This window comes from Manacus candei, unplaced genomic scaffold (genome assembly GCF_025592945.1).
Source record: "Manacus candei isolate 608988 ecotype Guabito, Panama unplaced genomic scaffold, ASM2559294v1 h1tg000069l, whole genome shotgun sequence".
NCBI lineage: Eukaryota > Metazoa > Chordata > Aves > Passeriformes > Pipridae > Manacus > Manacus candei.
Window position 1 is genome coordinate 2,413,687 of NW_026138117.1, and position 22,539 is coordinate 2,436,225.

At 36.0% G+C, this 22,539-nt stretch overlaps 1 protein-coding gene across 1 annotated transcript in view; it reads right to left on the reverse strand.

Moving 5' to 3' along the window:
- Window positions 1–22,539, reverse strand: part of GABRG3 (gamma-aminobutyric acid type A receptor subunit gamma3) — a 318,560-nt gene that overhangs the window by 290,668 nt on the left and 5,353 nt on the right. The window contains exon 3 of the mRNA XM_051806917.1: window positions 10,910–10,977. Within this exon, the coding sequence (XP_051662877.1) occupies window positions 10,910–10,977 (68 nt within the window). The remainder of the gene's footprint in view (window positions 1–10,909; window positions 10,978–22,539) is intronic.

The following is a 22,539-nucleotide window of genomic DNA, read 5'->3' on the forward strand; positions in this document are numbered from 1 at the left end:
CAGAACAATTTTAATCCATACTCTATCTGATGGCTTTTCTGCTGAGATACTTTGAAAGAAGTCACAGTCTGACACTGCTATGTCAGCAAATTTTTCATATTTATATAAATCTGGGCTAAACCAAAGAGTGAGTACAAGTTGACCATTCAGTGCATCAGCTATCATTGTTCCCATTAGCTAGAACATTCACACAATACCAGTTTAGCCAAACTTTTTGGAAATCCAAAAGAAACTCCCAGGTAATTCTTTTAATCTTCCTCTGCAGTTAGCTAACCTAGCTGTGCCACAATCTGTCAAAAGCTTTGTGTGCTGGTCCAGTTTGGCAGCTCTCAAAATATGGGTCTAGTTTTGTCTTTTTAAGACATTCTCCTAGGCTTCCTACATTTGTCTTCACTTTCCTTTTCTTTATACCATTTTTACAGTACCATCCAGATGGCAAAGAAATGCTCAGCCCTGTTTACATAAATACAGTTTCAGACACCAGAGACTTAGAGAACATATTGCAGGGAAAACAGTGAAGATAAACAGATTTCAGGTGAGTGCAATCAGACAATACTGCAGTCTTTTCTTTTTTTTCCTTTTTTTTAATATACTCTACGAAAGAGTAATATACTAAATTATAGTATCATGCAAAATAAAAACTCCTAATACCTAACCTTTTACTCTGAAAACAATGAAAATTACTTTAGCAAAAGAGAAATACGAAAGCAGTAGGCTAGCACAGATCTGCACATTTCCATTTATATTGATGCAGTCAGCCACTTATGTCAGGTGAGAAACTAGGTTCCCTGTAGAATTCAGACCAAAACATTAGGCATCAGACAGATCCTTTGCTACTGTATACATCACCTGTTTATTCAACCCATCCAGCACAGAAGAAATTCCCTAATTTATTGGTGTTTCAGTTTGCACTCCCCACACAGTGCAAATTAAAAGAAATGACAGAAGGCAGTGAGGATCCAATATGTTCTACTGCCAAAATCAACTTTGGGTAACTTTGGGTCTTATAATTAGCCTCTCAGTGTGGGATATTTTAGGAGAACATGGCTCAAATTTATGCCTGGAATAGTTCCATTCATTTTCTGAGAGTCTAATTTAGCCCTTTTATTGTTTATGCTATTTTACACATTGCATATAGGTATAAGAATAAATCAGAGAAAAAAATCATTGACTGCATTTACCTCGATCACTATGTATGTCCTAATTGAATCACAAGCAAAAATGATTGCCTGAACTGAATTTGTCCAAAATTGTTAGTCTGATTTCAAATCAGCAATGAGAGGAGAGGCAAGCCTACATTATTCTGACCAAACAATATAGCTTGATAGCTCATCTCAGTGTCTAATGAAGTAACGTTTGCATAATGCATGAGTCCAATTTAGGAAAATTGAAACTGCTTTGCCTTAAAGATGGCCAGATGTTTACTGAGCATGTGATCAAGGGACAATTTCACCCAGAGAAATGAAGACCAAGACTGAGACAGACAAGTGATACAGAAGGAAATTTTTCATTTCCATTTGCAGTGGGGAAGACCAGTAAGCAGTTACTAAAATTAAATAACAGGCATTATTAGTAAAAAAAAAAAAAAAAGCTTTTTTATTACAATATCATAATTATGCTTAATACTTCATTACAATATAATAATCTCTATAAACTGAAATCCTAGGGTCATGCCTTTCTACAGTTCACAGTTTTGACCACTTTGTAATTCAACCTCAATCTGTAGGCTTCCTAGGTAATGAAAAAAACATGCTCTATATGCTGCAGTAAATACACCTGGGAGAAATACCTACTAGAAAGCCATTTGAAAGCACAAAGCTGTCAGAGTGTGATATATGGAGTGTATGTAAGCAGATGGCAGTTATTTCTTTGTCTCAGTTAGCCAACACACTTTACCAAACATGAACTATCAGCCAAAGCTCACTATCCCTTGAGTTCACTAGCTATTGTTTCCAAGAATGATTTTAAGAGGCAAGGTCTGAAAATAGAGGTAACTTGTTCTTATTGGGTAAACAACACAGGTGGAAAAAAAAATCACAAAATCTTGTGCACATGTATTCTTTTTCTTATCTAAGAGAGACGTCACAAATTTCTAGCCTGTTGAGATAAACATGTTCTGGGTAAAAATAAGATACATTAATGGACAGACAATAGATATAAAGGTTAGTACAGACAACTGAAGCACAAAGAGGTGCAATAGACAGGAAAAGTGACAAAAGTTACAACTTGCAGAGGTTACCAGGAGCACAAGTTGTACAGAGCCACAACAGCAATACCTTTTTTGAGCTTGTGCTTTTCCATATTCAACACAATTATGAAATTTAGTTTCCAGGCTCCTTCTTTTGAAGAATTTAGTAATTTCTCTTGGGAAAAAGAAACAGGAGGTCTGAAACAGCATGGCTGTCTTATGAAATGTTCTGAAAATAGCAGCCAACCATTTTTGTCCTTCCTCCTCTGTTGCAGTTCCCTGAGATCTGTCACATTTGTTCTGTTTCTTGCATACAGTCTTCACAGGAACTTTTGGCTTCATAAAAGAATAGTAATACAGAAGCAGATTACATGACAGCGTGTCTATGATAACATGATGAAGGGTCTGCATGACCAAGTGTTTTCTCTATTTTTCCAAATATACCTTTTTTCTAATACCTGGCCTAAATTCCTTCCTTCAAACTTTGCTTTTTTAAATCTCAAATCATAACAGGTACAGCAGCCTTATTGTTAGCACATATTTTTGTTAAGACCTGAATTCCTAAAGAAGAATACTTACCAAAAGTGCCAGGAATCATACAGATTTCTTCTAAATTTCTAATCACACCTGAATCGAGTATTCACTATCTATGCAAGGAAAATATAAGAGGAGCTCAGACTGATGTAACTATTTAACAACATTGACATTTATGTTAAGATAGACACTGTAAGAAAGAGCTTTACACCTTCAAACCTTTGTGAACCTGTTGTAATTTTCATACATCTGACTTGACAAATAGAGGGTCATGTTCACAAAGGTATGAAAGCTATGTATTTAATATCTCATATGACTAAGTTCCTTAAGTACTTTTGAAAATCCGTTCTCCTTGCAAAATATGCCAAAGCAATTGAGAGAAAGGAAGAATCATTTTTCCCTGCTCCCAAGTCTCCCAAGGAATGCAGTTTCCTAGATAAGTTCTGAGCACAAACAGCTAGCCCTGGAGTAAGCACAGAAAACAGTCAGAAGGGAAGGCAGCAGTTTCTTTGATTTAAGGTTCTCACAACAGCCTTCAGAATTTAATCTCCCAGACCTCTGAATAGTATCTGTAACTTAACACCCCCCACACTTAATAAAATTATTATATTAGCATTAAAACATCTGTTGCTAGTTCTAATGCAGTGACTCCACTGTAGTATCTAAGATGTTTAACTAAAACCCATCAAAAGCTCTATGGTCAAAAGTGTCTGCTCCTGTGTAGTACAAAAAAGCTAATAATAGTTATAACAACAGCTTCCTCTCACCAAACTTTTTCATCATTCAAGACACATTTTAAGTGTAGAAAACAGCTAATCCAACACAACACAGTATATGGCATAAGCACCTATATCTTAACAGTCTAAGGAAAAGCAGACACAAAAAAAGACTAAAGTGGAAATAACTTTGAGTAAGAAACCTACAAAAACAAATTAACAACCTAGAATATCGCTACTTTGACCACATAAAAGTCCTTTTTCCAGATCAAGAAAGTAATAAATCAAGACTGATTTAAAAAGAGGAAGGTGTACAATGTTAGTAAAAGCATGGAAGTGCTGGGATACAGATACAACCCTGCATGCTGTAGACATTTTTAATTGCAGAAACCAAGCATTTGTATTATTCTTCAGTTCAGTGTAGTCATTCAGCAGAAATACCTTATCTGTACCAGAAAAAGCATGTCTGAGAGTGCTAAAGAGTAAAAGACAACATGTTCACTAAAAAAGCTTAAAGTGAAATGTAATATAATTCTCTAAACCTTATTTTTCAGCAATGAGACAATAAAGGAAATTATGTCCAATTAGACTGATAACAAGCTCTCTTGTGGGAAAAAAAAAATAATTAAGGAACGTGGGTTCTTCATGGGTTTTATTCATTGCAATAAGGGTGTGAAAAATGAAGAGTATTGTTCTGATATTTAAATGACACTGATGGATAGTATTCATTCTTTACCAACCAAAACCAAACTTACAGAAAACTGAAGATGATTCTGTGACCCAATAAGGGTTTATATGGGGTCACACTATATTGAGTTATTTCTTCCTAACTATAAGTACATTTGTAATGTCACTGGAATTGCTCTATGGATCCTGATGGCTAGATCTGTGTTTCCAGAAAGTTATATCATGAAGTCTTAGAACAACTTGTCTTTAGTACCACTCTATTACTTACTGAACAAATCAGCAATGTCCAGTTGCTTCTTGGATAAATCCATAACTGAAAGAACTAAGGAAGACCAAACTCTCAAAACTATGGTTTAAATTATGTCAACATCATTCAGGAATCCAATAAACAGGTCAACACAAAAGAAATTGCTCTTTCATGGAGCAATCATGGAAAGCTCAAATTCAAAAACAAAGTTGATAAACACTTGATCGCTCAAAAATTAAATTGATTTAGGCAATGTGGTCATCAATTTACCCCAAAGTAAATCAATATCCTTTACAGCAATTTAGCCATAGTTTTTCTAAACTAATTTTCCCAAATGTTGGCAATAAAGAACGTGAAGCTAAGTAGCTCTGGGCAGACAAAGAGGGCCACTGCAGTTCCTTTCTAAAGGAACTGTAACAGTGAGTACACTTACTCCAAAGCCTAAGACTTGCAGGCCCAAGAAATAGGTTATTGAAATGGGAGAAATCAAGCTTTAAAAACTGGAACCAGACTGGAAAGGAGCTTCTTACCATTTTTTGTGTGAAGGCTAATATATTCACTCAAAGAGAAGGTACCTGTTAGATATCATAGCACTGTTCAGCTGTGGAAAAAACAGTGCTCTTCAGATCTTTTTTCAATGCCCATTACTGAGCCGATGAGACATTTAAAGTAAATTGCTCATTTGTCATACACCTTTTGAGACAACAATAAGGCTAAGTTCATCGATATTTGACAATCTTTTTGAATTCTGATTTTTTATTTATTTATTTTATTTTTATTTATTGCTGCACTTCAAAGAGCTCAAACTTCATTGCAGAAAAATTCTAGTCCATCCCATTGCACCTCAAACAAGGGTGGCCTAGGGCCTTTATCCAAGTCTCTACCTGATAGGTCCTATTTTAGTTACACAGAGTGGGGCTCTACAGAAGACAAAAGTAGAAGCTGACAAGGTGATATAGGTGAAAAAAATCAATCTATGCTCATTTTTTCCCCTCTAGCTTCCTCCTTTCCAGCCTGCTTCACTTTTGAGATTATATGAGCCTCTCACAAGCTCAATGGTGGAACACAAGTCACACATAGCTTCAAGTTTCATTTTATTACTACTACCTCTCAGAAACGTTTTCATAGTGAGGCATTGACTGCCAGAGTTTAAAGCAACAGGAATGAGTCTGTATGTGAGTTGATTTTATCAGCAAAAAATCCATTCATCTTAAAAGTTTTCAATCACATATCTTTTTTTATAATGAGTGGTTCAAACTTAATGACAGTATATAAATATGCTCTGGAAACAAGAATAGTAACTTGATCGTAATCTAGCAAAATGTTTAAGTGTACAATGAGTATCTTAGTCCTCATAAATAAACAGATCCACTCAAACTAAAATTCAATCCAGGACATGAGTGTTCTCTTATGTCACAGAGCAAAAAAGGAGCCTGTAAAATTTGCAGGGAAAAATACAAATACCTTGAGGCATTTCATTATTTTAGAGATTATCTTAACTCACCAACTGGAAAACTCACTCCTCAAAAATAACAGAAACCACCTCTCTACACAATTGCTTTATAAATAGATTAGGTAAGACAGTGAGATACAGTTAGAAAAACACACTCCAAGTTAACAATAAACAGGGCATCAGCCTTGCACTCCAACAGTGTCTTGCACTATCTTGGGGAAGATGCCTGTAAAGGAAATACTTGGGGCTACACAGTGGGTTGAAAAACAGAGGAAATCTGGCTACAAAGTAGCTTTGCCCTATTATGGAAAGATTCACCATGTTTCTGTAATTGCAGATGTTCTAATAATAATTTTAACTAACAAGTAAATAGACATAAAGACTAAAATTATGCAAGAAATTCAGGTTTAATTATAAACTCTGAATAGTATTTTAGACAAGTCTCCACATCAAGACTGTTCTTTTAAATGCCTATTGTGTGTAGTGTAGAAGCAAAATGAGCATGTGGGCACTTTGAAACTGAGGTTAAAAGGAGTCTACCAATACATTAAGGGGTAAAATAAAGCAAAAATTGCTTTTATTTTACAACACTTAACTGAACAAAAGGGAAATACAGTGCCCATATAGATATATGACATAGCCTAGAGAGCAGACACAATAAAATGAAGTGATGAAATACATAAAAGAAACACTCTATCATAATTACCCTTTAAGAACACCTGAGAATAAAGAGATGAGCATGTATCCAGCAGATCACCAATTACTATTTTTATGAACAGTAAGTACAGTTTATAAGCTTGCTTCTCACACTGTCTCTTCGACATACATTCTGTACAGCTGTGTTCAAATGACATTTCAGTTGCAAAAATGATATAGGTGTCAAATTCTTCCTTCACCAGCAATTTGTGCTGCAGCCTCAGATTCTCATAGCTGCTCAGTTAACACTGTATATGTGAGCACACAAACACTCAGCCTTTGATGCCATTGACATTTAACAGTCTATGTAAACTCAGTGTGCTTACATTTCTGTCTCAGAAAACTACTACTAAGGTTTTTTTTTCCCCAGCAGTTATGTCTAGTTCCCAGTATGTGTATTGGTGTCTCTTCTTTCTCTGTTCCTTTATACACAAGCTAGTACTGCTTATCTGTAGAAAACCAGGCTACAGTAAGCCACATTAAGACTACGCTTTATAAGGCAACTTAAAAACCTTCACAGTTATTACCAAGAACTGGATGGTTGACAAAAAGTGGATCATGGATTTTAATGCAAAATCATATGCTTCCTGGACAACATTTTGAATGGGAAGTATTAAAAAACAAGACACCTAGAAATGAAAAATGAGTGATATGGAATTCATACACCTGGTTTACAATATAAAGTATGGGGGGAAAATAAAAACAAGATTGCAAATGAATTTTTGAATTAAAAAAAAAAAACAGACCAACATTAAAAAAAACCATTTAGAAGATCCCTAACAGCAGTGGAAGCATGTTCACTATGATTACAGATATAACAAAGCTTTTAAATACACAAAAGGTTGAAATAAAATCTTGCATGCTACAACTCAAGGTCTCTAATGACACTGTCACTTGGAACTACCTCCTAGTATCCTGGTTTTGCTCGTTTATTCTTACACAATCCCTATTTCTTAATATCAGGGTTTTTAAACCATGCCCCAAAGAAAGCTTCTCTGTCACAGACAAAGGAAGAGTCACCACTGTCTATCCAGAAAACAAGTTTCTGTTGTCATCATAAAGGTATTACAATGATGAGTCTCTAATAGAAGAGCAACTACAATACTGTCTCACAGTCACTCCTGAGTTTTTTTTCTGGAAATCTTGAGGTTTAAAATAGACATTTTCGAGAGTACCTAGAAAACGAATCACTGATCAGACTTTTAGGTGAAGTCGCAAAAAGTCTTGCAGGGTTAGCCATATATTCCTGTGGATTATGCCATCCTTGTCACTGAACACTCTCTCTCCCTTGGCTTGAAGCCTTTTTGAAGGGATCCCTAACATTCCTTGCCCTTACAGCACTTCCAGTCTCAGTCTAAGAGGACTCACTTTTCCTTAGATCCACAAGTATTCACATACAATTCATTTGAGATTACCTTTGCTATAAGTAGGTGTCTGATAGCAACTTTTTCCTGACCATTAAAGAAAGAGTGAGATATTAATATTCATACACAAATCTAATTTTAAATACAACAGTTACTGATGTGAAAAGCTTTACTCTACAAAAATGGTTTGAACATTCAGGTGAACATCCATTGAAGAGACATCTTAATATTTTATTTCCTAGGTTTCTCTCTCTAGATGAAAATTACTGATGAGAACTGATCAGAAAATATACCTGCAGAGTTTGATCTCTAGAGCAGCTCCACATGATTTGCCCTCAGAACTGCTGCAGATTAAGAAAAAAGTAATTGAGCTAAGGTCTAAGTTTTGAACTACACGGCAGGGAAGTTCGCCTTGTATGTGTTGATGATCTCACTCTTGAAATAAAAGAAATGGAAATTAATGTAATCATCTTTCTTTTTGCTCAATCAACCAGCACGTTACTGAGTTACCTTGACAGAATAGCTCAACTTTTAACAATAATATAGGGGAGAAAAGCTAAAAGTTCCTGATAGGATGAGCAATATAGCATATGTATATTCTAGCAAGAATTCTCTTTTTTTAATCTCCTGAAATGAGATTTTCATGCACATTCCTCTCCCTTTGAAAGTTCAGTTATAAGACAGGTATCAGACAGGTAATTTCCAGCTACTGTTTCTGTTCAGCTGTTTGTGTACCCATGCTTCAGAAGTCTACATGAAAAACTGCTTGCTTAAAAATAAATAAATTATGTTTTAAATAATTATTATTTTTTATATTCAAAAAGTGTTTGATTTTTTCTTCTAGTAGACCATCACAGAGCTACTGAATACTGTAGCCAAACAGTTGAAATAACACAAATGGAGAGAAAAGCTCCTCAATCAGTTCTGCCACTGGAGAGACAAGTCATCATACAGGACAATAACTTGCAGGTTTGTGAGGAGGACTTCCCATCTTCATTGTAAATTTGAGACTTCAAGTTCATTTCTGCTCTCTACATAAGTTTGGACAAACTCCAAAGTAACAGAGCTTCTGGACAAAAGTTTGCTACATTTGAGAGCCTAATTAACCTCCTATATTGATAATTAAGTTTGAGAACAGAAATAAAACTAAAAAGTACTAAGCTAGTTCAGATTCAGTTTCAGTGGGATATACTGCCCACAAGCACATCTGAAATAAGGTCCATTTCTATTCAAAAGTTTAAACATAGCTTTAAGCAGATTTGAGTCCTAAAAATATCAGATACTTACATTTTAGATTTCATCAGTTTTACTTATCATTCTGCCTCTACAGATTATATGTAGTTTTTTTCAGCTGTAAGCAAGAAATATTGCAATGCTATACGCTAATTAACTATCCTAATAAGACCATCTACTATCAAAGAGATACAGTATACTTCTTTAAAATTGATATTTGGGTGCATCTTTCTATCTTGGTGCCATAGGATATAGTTCAAGATACTCAAAGTTAACGGATAAGTATGACTGTGCCATAATCCTCCAAAAACCATTGATTTCTTCTATTATTTTTTACTTCTTTCTACCTGAAGTGATTCTAATCAAATATTTCCTCATTATTTCACATATATTTCTAGCACCACAAAATCCTACTTACAAGCTAGTTCAGAGGGGCAAAGAGCAAAAATACATTGAGAAGTAAGCATCCTCACCATTGTCCTCATTGTTTTTGAACAGAGCTCCCATTCTAGAGTAAATGCAAGCCAGAGAACCTTCCAATAAATCGTTCCCTGCAGAAGTCATTCTGGTAGGCCATCAGGGAAGAGCAAGATAATTATCTATTTATTAGTTCAAGAATGGAGCAGGTACTCCTGCTTGACATTCAGTGCTTGACATTCAGTGCTTCACATAAAATATGACCAACCCATTTCACAGTCTTTGAATATGATGACAAGGTGTTCACAGCACACAATTTGTTCTGTGTTTACTTGCCAGATTTTCCATTGCCAGGATGCATAGGAGTCCCTGACCACCTAATATTTGACATGCTGCAATTATTTACCTTCTTCCATGTATACAGGCAAAACCGAAGAATAAGGCTGAATGACCACCTTTCAAACTCAGGAGCTTTTCTTCCAAAAATACAAAACATATATGCTGTGCATTCATTCAATTCTTATATGAACATTGCACATTGCAAAAAAGAAAAAGACATTGCTTTGAAGAGATTATTTTGAGAGCTGTAAGTACAGTAAGATAGTAACTGGTCCTCCATTTCCAAGCCGTGTTAAGAAAAAAATCACCCCTATTTACAAAAAGGAATAATATGCTGAATTCAAACTTGAAAGTTCCGCAAGCAGCCACAGTTACCCATAACCCCCCAGAGCTACATAAACCAGGTTGCTTTCTAAATCTGAATGTGTTGCTGCAGAACTGAGGAATGACCTGGAGTTAAGACCACAATAACTCACCAACCATAGGTTTCACTAGGTTCACTATTGTCACACTGTCACACTCTTTCAGTTTCTCCTGCCTTTACACATGCAGTACAGCTACACGCAACTTCTTCAAAATTATACTTCAGGGTTCAGGACTGTTGGTAACTCAATGAAAGAAAAGTAACCACTGAAGAGATGATGAATTTCAAATAAATATACTGTTATTATACGATGGCTTTCATTAACTCCGCATTATGAAGCTCCATATATTCAACTGCCTCTTGAAACAACAACTCAAGAACTTCCTTGACAATTGCTTCGCTTCATACTTATTTTTCCCTAAGATAGCTATTTTACCACTGAAGATCTACCAGCATTTTGTGATAGACAACACAGAGCATAATATTGCTTGTAGGTTTGTTCTTCTCTTGATGAGACACAAAAGAGTAAAACAGAGTTATACTGAAAACAGAACTAAATCAGAATCAAAACAACTTATCTCAGTGGTATTTATTGTCTTTTTCAAAAGCTAGTATTGATGCCAAGATCAGCATAAAGTCCAGATAAAAATCTTTGTTAGCAAGTCACTTACCATATTTATTGACGATACAGGACCAATGCTGTTGACGTAAATGTCAACATCAATAACTGTTGGTTTTACTGTGGAGAAACAAAAAATAATATTATTTTGCAGACAACATAAGTAATCACTTTAAATACTTTCTTCCCCAAAAAACAAAAGGTGGAGTTTTTTTAGATACAACTACTGAGAAATACGGATTATGTATTTTTCAGGAAGACAAAGTTCTTTTCCTCTACCCGACAACAAAAAAATGACATAAATTAAAACCTGTACCACTTTATCATCATGATCCCCATTTATCTCAGCAGCAATTTGCTAAAGAACCTTTCAGTGCTAAGCACAGTAGCTCAAAGTCAAAACCTAAGATGACTGACATGAAACTAGAAATAATGCAGCACATTCCTTTTTCCCTTTGTCTCAACACACAGGTCCTTTAGCCTGTTTGTTCCACATTAAAAAAATCTTTCCAGACTTTTGCATCTCATCTCTCAGCCCTGAAATCCTCCTAACTTAGAGTAAAATCTCTATGAAATCTGATTAGCTAAACCTAAGCAACTCTTCTCCTTTCAATTTAGACTCATTCCCTTCAGTCCACATTGCCTTTGCACTCACTCATCCAAAGGCTTTTGAATTTGATTTCGTTTAGTCAATGCACATTTCTCACAAGGTCTTCTATGTTTTCAGACTTCCAGTATTTAATAAGCCAAGACAAGCTCTGTACCTTTTTATTTTGCTGAGGCCACTAGGATTTATCTTTCTTTTAGCATCTTTGGTGTCAGGGTACCTCCTGAACATTATTCAGATACCTGTTAGTGGTGACATAACCTAACACTAAAATAATGCCACTCTTTCATTGAAAGGCACGTTCATTTTTTTACTTATGCTGCCCTTCTTCCAACTCCAAAGAGTACACATTAGGCTCTAAATTGAGATCTAATTTGGAGATTTACTTTCTCCAGGGTTAGGTGACTCAAAACTAAGTATAAAGTATAAATGTTGTTCCAACCTGCATAGTCAGAATTGATGCAAACTTGGCCCTAGTAGGCCAACAGCTACTGTCAGACACCTGTCTTTTCCATAAAAGCACCTATTCCTCTCCATAGTTTTCAAAAATCTCCAGAGAGAATTCAAACTGCTGAAGTTTGGGAACTATGTTGAACTTGGACTTTTTGCACCTAACCCCCAAGACCCCTAGAATGAGGAAAAGCATGTACATCACTCAAAACTCAGAAGGCTTTCCTCTGGGAAAGCACTGAGCAGGGAAGTGAGGAACAGTTAAATTCTGTGGTTTTGTTGGAAGTTTATCTCTGGTAAGTAACAGTCAATTTGTCTAAAGCCATCCAGCACAAAAGCTAAAGACAGACAAGAATGTTCACATGTAAAGTTAAGTATATTTTGCTTGCATCTCCTGAATTTCAGACTAACAATGAGATGCCAAGTAGTTTTAAAGTACTTGAAAAGTTAAATGGTTCTAAAAATAGTGGGCATGCTGGCTTGTCATGTAAGACTTTGGTGTGTACGAATCATTAAGAAGACTATATCCCACGCTGCAAAAAACATACATTAAACTGGGTACAAATAGTGGTTAAAGATTATAACAATTCTCTCTATTTTATTAACTAACACATACTTCTTTGATTGCATATGATCAGAACATCCAGGATTATTTAAGGTTGTGGTTTCAAACTGTCTGAAGTACTGGTTGATAAACTCAGATCTCCCCTGCAGCAAAAGGAAATTTGAACTCAGCTGAACAAGCTCAGCTGATTAAAGCAACTCTAATTGTTCCCAGCTAATAACTAAATAGGAGTCTAGTGGATTCTGGTAATGAGACTTGCCTCAAAATGCAGTAATAAATGTCATTACATAGGAATTGGTAATAGCGGGGAACTACAGCTAGCTCTTTCACAGAGATAGAATACATGGAATAAAGAGCTCTAATCTTTTTAGGGTTTATGCACCTATCTAGCTGGAAGTTAAAAGCTAAGGAGTTCTGGTGAATGTTAATGGCACTAGACTTAGTGATGCAAATTGGCATGCACTTGAATCTTGGCAGGACCATGGACAAAATTCAGGACCAGAACACAGTGCTTGGAATCTGTTTTTGTTTAATCATTGCAGTTAAGTATATAAATAGATTATGAGATGATAATTTTTCCTTAATATGCCAGGCCAAATTCTCTTATTGTGCAAAAAAAAAAAAAATAAAGCACTGCTTGTTAATGCCAAAGAGAATTTGATCTTACTCACAGTAAAGGTCTAATCTTGAAACAGAAGAAAACTAATAAACAGTCACTTCTGTCAAATTAAATCAGTGCCTAGCCTCAGACATTAATGGTGAAATTCAAATTGAAAGTAAATTAAAAAATAAATACAGGTAAACTATCATACTATTACAACAACAACAACAAAAACAACAAAAAGACTGAAAGTTTCTTTGAATTATTTTGTTTTCCTAGGCAGAGGTCAAAAATAGAAGTGTAATTTGATTGTATGGTAAATACGTGTTCAGGTTTTGAAAGAAAATACAAAAGAGTATAGTTCTTGTTGCATGTGGTCTTTCATGGATATAAACAGATATAAACTGGGAGGATCATCAAGTATAAATATTAGATTTGTTATCATCAGATTTTAATTCAAAATACTAACCATAATGAGGCAAAGATTTCAAGATTACTTCCTCCTAAATGCATTATAACAAAGAAAATAACTGACTCTTAAAGTTATCGTTTCTTCTTAGAAAAAAACTCACCCTCTAACAATCTTCAAAATAAACTGAGTTTCATGGAAAGACATAAATAGCTACATTACCAGGGAGACTGGACCAGACGACCTACTGTGTTCCCTTCCAACCTCACCCCTTCTATGATTCTGCTATTTCAATGCCTGCTCAGTTTTTCTGTATCCTACATGAATTTGTGACTGCTCAGTTCATGAAGGAATTCAAGTCACACATGGAGTTGTTGAGCTGCAGATGGAGCCTTTTTTCTTGCACTAGAAAAATCCTCACAGTCTTGTTGATTGAAAAACAACAGTGTTAATACCTCGGTAAAAGTTGGCAATAAGATCACAAATAGATACTCAGCTCCAGTACCATTTTAATACTGGCATACGCCAAAGATAGTTCTAAAGAGCTGTCAGAAACTTAGAAAAAGTACTGGCTGAACCATGTATATACAACATGCAGGAAAGCAATTAAAGGTTGTTAACAAACGTACTAACTTTCTCAAAGTTCTCTGAAATAGTCTTTAATATAAGGCAGTAACTTTCCCTAAAAGACAATATAAACACGTCCAAGTAACTGCAGTGTTATGCTGCTACACAGTGCTATCTAAGGTAAGCTAACTGCTTATAACTGTCATCTAATCTTTAAACATGTTGATTTTGATTGAGGAGTGGAGTTGTAAAGCCAATCAAAATATCTGCCAAAAAAACTAAGGTCATCTGATCCAAATGTCCTGGCTTTGAGAGAGGCAGTGTTAATATACCAGTTAGCCTTGGAAGCTTCACATTGCAAAGGCACTACTGAATGAAAGTTGCCTACAAACTTTAGACAGTTCAAAACACACTTGGCCATAGGAGTCAGGAGTTCAACACTGCTTGCAAAGCTCACATAAGAAGACAGGTGAACACCTATACAGTTAGAGTAAAGCAAGGTCAGGTATGTCTGGACAGCAAGACACAGAAATGCCTAGAACAATGCTCTGATCATAAATACACATGCAAGAAAACTGTAGGATTTGTTTAGTCCTGCTTTATAGATTTACACTGGTGAAATAAACAGTACCTGAGCTTGAATCTCATTAAATTCCATGAAGACTTTGCTCTTGGACATACGTAAGTTGATCATGTATGTAAAAAACTTGACAGATAAATCAGGAGAATTTTAAAAGACTCCTGAGAAAATCAAAAAAGGGATTGTTATACAATTTCATGTCATGTAGGGAAAAAATGTGCAATAAGTTCGGTCATTTTATTATGCTTATTTAGTACTCTAAATTAACATGTCCTTTTAAAATATCTTTTAATTTTTGATAGATCTTCACTATTCAGAATTGATGCTTATTTAATGAATGAAACCACTTTGCTTCCTTCAGAAAGCTTCCTCCACATTTGAAGTCTGTCCAAATAACATTCATGTTCCTGCACAAGTCATAAATATTCAGAAATATTTTTAAAATTTTAATATTGAGAAATATTTTTTAGAAGCTCAATTAAACAGAGTAGATCAAACTGAGCTCTCATAAATTTTAAAATAAAATGAAAATTATGTTTTGTTGAGAGTTAACCTTTCTTACACTGTTCAACCAACTCCCAGGTTTATACCGGTTTTATGCAAAACAGCAGTAGTAAAAACGTTATGGATCAATACACACATATTTATAGAAGCAAAGCAATTAGCACTAGATTTTTTAGAAGGCACACAACCACATAGCAAACACAGTATCATCTCTCTTTCAGAACTACACAGCCACTTAAACTCTGCCCAAGTTCCACAAGACTTCTGAATGCAAAGGACTAACAAGATTGGTTCTATGGTAATGAGATATTTTTTGAAATTACTCTATAATGATATTTTACATTATCTCATTAGCACATAAATTGCTAACTTTAAATTGGGATAAAGCTGTAATAAATCGTTACACAGTTATCAGTAACTGTAGTAATAGTGACTGTAGTGTTAATTTTTACTTTGCATTAGTGATTATGACTATTAAAATTTTCCTACATGTCCTTATAGGCGAGATCTATTTACCTAGTTATTCGTGTAAAACAGACTGCTATACTAACAACTCACTTCTCAAGGCTAACTGTTGTCAGCTGAAACACCTCTATTTTACAACAGATTACCACATCTGAAGAAAGACATGGTAACAAGAAGTGTAAGTCACCATCCCTGGAGTATTTAAAAGATGTGTAGATGTGGCACTTAAGGACATAGTTTAGTGGTGGACTTAGGAGTGTTAGGTTAATGTTCAGACTCAAAGATCTTAAGAGTCTTTTCCAACCTAAATGATTCTATGATTCTATTCTATGATGCTATGAAGATATCAGTGAGGAAAATTAAAAAACCTCATTCTTCCTGCATGGAACAGAATGGACTTGAAAACAGATAGAGGTTAAAGTTCTCCACTTGTTACACACAAAGAAACCCTAACAGAACTGTCATCCCCATGTTTAGTTTCAAACTACCAAAATGGGACTGAAAATGAAAATCAAAAGGATAATCAAAAATTGGATGCAGACTTTAAAGAAAGTTCAGATAACAGCAATACCAGGATGAGAACACAGTCCTCCAAAAAGGACATTTTTTCACATGCCAGGTTTGGTTGCCATTTTGTCCAGGAGTATGAATGACAGTGTGCACATAAATTACTCCCTCAATTAACTACAAATCACTTTTTATCTTCATTTCCCACCATCACTATCAATCAACCTTCAGCACTTTCATTTTCACCTTTTCCTAATGCACAAGCTGCAATTTTTCCAGTATTATGTTGTGGAATGAAAACTGTAGATCTTAATGGTTAGGCTTGTTTTTCAGTCAATCCCTAAAGTTTCCATTTTGTTTTACTTACATTCGTTGGAGGGGGGAGTTCCTATGTGATATCATAAGACTGACCAATAATTGAATTTGTTCCTGCAAAGTTTAGCAAGATAGCAACCACAGTCTGGATGAACAATAACAGTTATAAGAAAACTATACAGTTGCAAAAATGAGCAAAAAGATTTAAAATAATATGTGCAGAAAGTTTTCCCTATTTCAAGATAACAGAATAATTAGTCTGTGGCACAACCTCGAAACAGCAACTCTAACACTGTACATCTGTCCAGTTTACAAATACTTGCTCAGAAACCTCTTTAATGCCAGCATAGTCTGGGTAATCAGAGAAGGAAGGAGAGAGGAGAGAAGGATTTTCTTATGTAATTAGGATCTCAGACTTTCCCTGACTCTTACTTAACTTTCAGCTTATGGCGTTCTGGAAGTCTGTATGCTATACTTCCAACCTCTTCTCAGATTTCTTAGGTGAAGTTATAGAAAAGAAGAGAGAATAAGAGCTAACAGCTGCTACATATAGCTTTGGGTCTGACAGTTTGGATTAAGAGTTTGGCAAACATTAACTGCCAACCAAACTTCCCTGCCTACAATGTCATTCAAGAAAAATATTCCATCTGAGTTTGTATTGAGTAATTTCAGCAAGTAATCACTGATAGGAAATAAAACTCTAAATAAGAGCTGTGTAAATTAATTATTTACATTCACAAAGGGAAGGTTGTATTTTAAGAGTCTTTACTGTTAAGTACTTGGGTAAAAAGCTTCTTTCTCCAACACTAAACCAGTACCTCTTTGTCAGCCAACAGACTACATACAAGACACAAGTATCACATACATACAAGTAGTTCATTAGAAATTAGACAAAAGAGCATTTTTATATGCAAGGAATTGTATTACTTGAGTTAAATTATGAGAGCAGTTTCAGAAAAACAGCATTTGAATACTAAAATAGTTCTATATATTGACATACTGAAAGCTGCAAAATTCAAGTGTTGCTTTCCAGCACTGAATTTACATCAGGTGATCTAAAAAAGAGGAAAAAAATCCCAAACAAAAACCCTGTTAAATAATAAGAAAAATTAAACTGGGTTGCTTGGGGGTTTGGGGGCTTTTTCATGCAGAAACATCAAATTGAAGGGCTTTAGACTCATTGCATTGGACTAAAATTTCTCTACTTATTCTTTTAGTATGACGCATTGAAAGATTTACCTGAGAGAAGTATGAATAAAAAGTAGGGTGTTTCCCCTGACAGCTGAAAAACGGTGAACTAAAGCAGGTCAGAAAGCCAAGTCAGAAATTCATCTCTGCTCACTTCCATGATTAAACGATTAGAAAAGCAGAATGTAGGCATGAAAAAACTCACTGTCAGGATCCTGTCCTAATCAGAGCTGTTCCCATGCCAGATTTTGAAAGAGCCTATGTTTGATGCACTGTACTGGCACCAAACGAGAACTATGTGCAACCAACCTACTTATTTATGTATTATTTTAAAACTCAAATATGGATCACAAAAACAAAAATCTGGGATTTTGGAGTGTTCACAGAGTAATTTACCCCTCACTTGCTAACCTTGCTGTTAATATTCTAGAAATGTTTATGACAAAATCTGCAGAAGAAAGCGTCAATTACTAAAGATGCTGGAGAATTAGAACTCCTGCAGACAATCCAGAAATCCCTTCTATCCTCCCACATATAACAGGGATCATTCTCATTTTCATTGAATAGCAATGCTTTCCTCAAGAATATTCCTCCTCTTACATAGGTGTACTTACATATAATGCATGGGAAATGACTGGCACTAAAATAGTCCATATTTACTCTTTTACTCATGGAAATGGACAGTTAATGGATTTCCAGTTTGGTGGCTGAATCAGAGCAAAAGTTTTCTGAAACAAAGACAATCCATTTCATACCACTCACTCCTCCCTCACCCCCCCCCCCCCCAAAGAAAAGAAAAAGGAAGAGAAGTATCAATGAGAACAATGAAAGCATTTCTGATTTTTTTGTTATGATCTTTTTCAGCTCCTGAGCTCTCACTATATTCAGCCCTATTTCCTGACTAAGTCTTAGCCACAGCATTTTGGGTCCTCAACAATGGGCTATTCAAGTTTCTCCTTCCATATAAACCTAAATTAGACTAATAACCACAATGTTCTACAGTGCCCAGTACTATAGAATTTGGATCCAGGCCTATGGCTTTCCTCTCCTGAGTGCTGCCATAGCACAAACAGAATTTACTCCCTATCTCTTTCCCATGTACTACCTTTACACGCTAGTTAGCTCTTTAAATACCACTGTCTATAATCAATCCTGAAGTGATGAATGTCTCTCTCACTACTTCATGTTATAAGATGCCTGACACCGTCTCTTGTAGACCAGCACAAAAGAAGACTTACAGCAGAAAGTAGTAATTTGACCTGGTATGACAGTTTACAGCTTTCTCTGCACTATCATCTAGGAAATATTTTGATCTGTCAGGCAATAAGAAACCCTCTGTCACCACATATGGGGAAACCTAGCTGGAGCTAATTTAAAGAGCATCAGGTGTGGCAATCAGCAGCTAGCAAAAATAACTCGACAGCCTCTGTGGTAATAGCCTGTGGTGCACTTCAGAGTTCTTTTCTGTGTGGCATGCTAGGAAAGCGGGTCAGGCAGAAGAAAGATTATGGTACTGCTTCAGAACTCAAGGTTTTCAATAGGATTGTGCTTGAAAAAGAACATCTCCTTTAAAAAGCAACAGAATAAAAGTTTTGCCCACTCACCCAACAGATTTGCTCCTTGCATACACTGAGAAACTGGTTAAACTAGTTACAGAGAAAACTTTAACCTGCCTTAAAAGAGAACTGCTGTTAAATGCTACCAAACCAGCACAGTAAAGCACATCAGACAGAAATTAGTCTTCCATGTTTGCTGATACAAATGAGCCCATTTATTCCTACCAGCTACACGTATGAAAAACTACTCAGGTTACTGAGAGCTGCACAGCGATTTCTGAGACTGTTCTCATCTTCAGAAATATGGCTAATAGTTACAAAGATACTTGGGGAGCAAGGAAAACCAGCTTGATTCTCAAGACAGCTAGAACTGGTGCAATCAGAATATTACATATTTCAAAGTGAATTTATTTGGGCTTATAAATAAACAATAAATACAGGGTACCACCAGAGGCTGTAAGGATCAAATTATTTTAGAGGATCCAAGAGGAAACCATGAGTTGCTGAAGGATAATTGAGAAAAAAGGAAGGAAAAGCAGGTATTAGTGGTGAAAGTACCTCAGAACACAAGTTGATGAAGTTTTTTTCAACATGCGCATTTCAGAGCCTTCCTTAATGTAATTAGACATTCGAGAAACAGAAGATGCAAACATGCAACACAAATTACCTTACTACTCTGCAGTTCTAAGCTTAATCTAGGGTGAGACTTTTTTCCTCCCACTACTAATGGCACATTTCAGAAACCTCTCACATACTAATCTTTTTGACGGGTAAGGTGATATTCACAATGAAATAAAAAAGTAGCATATTCCACATGTAAGCTCACTCAGGGAACCTGACTAGCAAACTTTTCACTTTCTTTCACTGCTACACTTTCTTTCACTGTTACAAGTTTTCTATTTAAGGTAACTTACATTCCATGGGAAGTTCAGGTTGAAACGGGTTCTGAAGGTAGATTTATTTTACAGAACTCCATTGTAGACTAAGCTGTCCATTAAGGAAGGTGAAAAGGAAGGTTTCATTAAAGTAAATTGACTTCGAAGGAAATACGTTTTGTTACGTGGTATTTAATTTACCTGCATTTTGCTTCATTTATGAGTTTTCTTTTGTTTGGTTGGTTTTGTTTGCTTGTGTGATTTTTTTTTTCTTGGAAATTTAATTTTAAATCAGTCAATCAAAAAAAGAACAATGACAAAAATCTGGTTTATCAGTAGAACCTAAATGAGACTGAGATTTTTTTAGCTGTAATTACCATCATTCTACGTTGTGCTCTGTTGCTTTTCCTAATATTTCTAATATTTTTATTTTATTAATAATAAGGAAGTAAAATTTCAGGGGCAGAACTTGGTCCTACTAAATGTTAGGACTTAAATCAATGTGACATGGAGGAAAAAAACATGCTTGCAGCATAGCAAGCCTTACTGGACTTAGAAAATTATGCATATCCATTGAACAGGTCTTCACTTCAAAGCACTTTGGAACAAAATAGAGAATACCTGCCTATGGAAGAGATGTTAAGACCTTTACAGTTCTGAATGGGTTTAGTTGTTATGTGGGATTGGTGCCTTTTATACCATGCAACAGACCTGAGATTCTCAGATCTATAATTGTAGCTGGTAAAAAAAAAAAAAAAAAAAAATCAGTGAAAAAGATGCTTCACATCATAAAAAACTTTTCTTTTTGATCTAATCAGTACACTGGTATTAGCTGTTCAGTATGAGATGCTTTCTTTTATTTCCTTTCTTTCTTTTTTTTTTTTTTTTCGATTCCAAAAGGTGTGTATTTTTTGTGGTATAATGGAAATCTGCCAGGTGACACCAATGAAATGAAAACCCTCACAAGCCATATTTATGGAGACAGGAACTCTGCCAAGTGTGTGGCCACAGGGGATGCATTCAGGCATTCCCCTGCTGGTAGAACACTGCTTTGTTTCCAAAGATCAAAGGCCCCTTTTAGCTAGACAGGTCCCGTTAAGGTAGCACACTGATAATAGCCTTTACAGGTTAACTGTTTTGCCTAATATTTAGGTTGTTCAATCCACTCTCTAAAAATCCTGGCTTGGAACCTTGCAAGTGATGCCTGAACTGCTGAGTGTAGATTGTGCACGTTATCTGCACAACAGTCATTTACATGAAAACTGAGGTTAAGTATAGACCAACATAAAAAAAAAAGAGAGTAAATCCTGGCCTACCAGTGACCTACACACTCTTAACAGTGGTATAGATATTTTTGGGTGAGGGAGGAGGAAAGAGAGTAGTTAAATGTGCACAGGAGTTTATTCACTGATGGCTGTACTGCTGGGCTGGAGGTGATTGCTGAAGTCTACGGCAAGGAGGCACTCAGAATGTGCCTGTACAGTGCCAGGTAGTACCTGGACATATCTGAGTTAGCCAAAACATCAGCTGCCCTGGGAAGGATGAAAAACCGCAGCGAAGTCACTGCCTAGGCCAGCATGCACTTCAGTACCTTCCATTTGCCTCAGTCTTCCCCTTCTCTCCATGGCCTTTGGCTTGCAAAGTGCGTTCCCAAGTGATCTAAAAATTGCAATCCCAACCTTTGAAAGTACAAAGAAGTTCATATTTCCTAGGCTTTTCTGACTGCATTCAGGACAACAATCATTTCTTCAGGACCATTGCTAAAGCTATCCACTGTCAGAAACAGTGGTTTTGAAATAAAGGATTGGAAAGCTGAGTAAAGTGCAGTGTGGCATGAAACAGTGAGTGCCCCTGTCCTGTGGGACAGCTGATTTGCTTCCAGGCAGCACCATGGAAATGTAAAGGCACTAAGGAGTAGCTGACTGCATGTTAGTCCTAGATTTAACCCTCGGTATCTTTTATTGACTGCTTGATTCCGAGAATTACTTCTCACTTCTTCCACTGTTTCTTTCCATGCTTCCTATAAATTTCAAAACATGAATTTTCTTATCATATGCCTAAGTTACCTGGTTCACTACTTTTTTTCCTGGTGCTCTAACTGATACATATTATGCTTTCAATTATTTATATTAATATTGGGACCTTCAGGGCAGGAACACAGTTCAGTTGCCAGGACACGTCAACTATCCTGTTCGGAGAACAACCGTCTCCCAGATGGAAAGGAAGATCACTTGTGTGTGCTGCACCAGCCAGCAATTCAGGGAAGTTAGATGCAGTACCCGATTCTCTAGTATTCCCCTTGTGTTCCCCTTGCCTAATGCAACAGCTTCCCAGCTTCAAAAGGGCAGTGTTATTTATCTGCATCACTGGTAGGAGAGGTGAAAAGAGGAACCAGGGAAGGAAGCAGAGGTGAACTACTCGAGCATACGAACAACACTCAGCTCAAGTTCTGAAATAGCCAGATTGCTATCAAAGAGAAAAATAGCCTAGGAC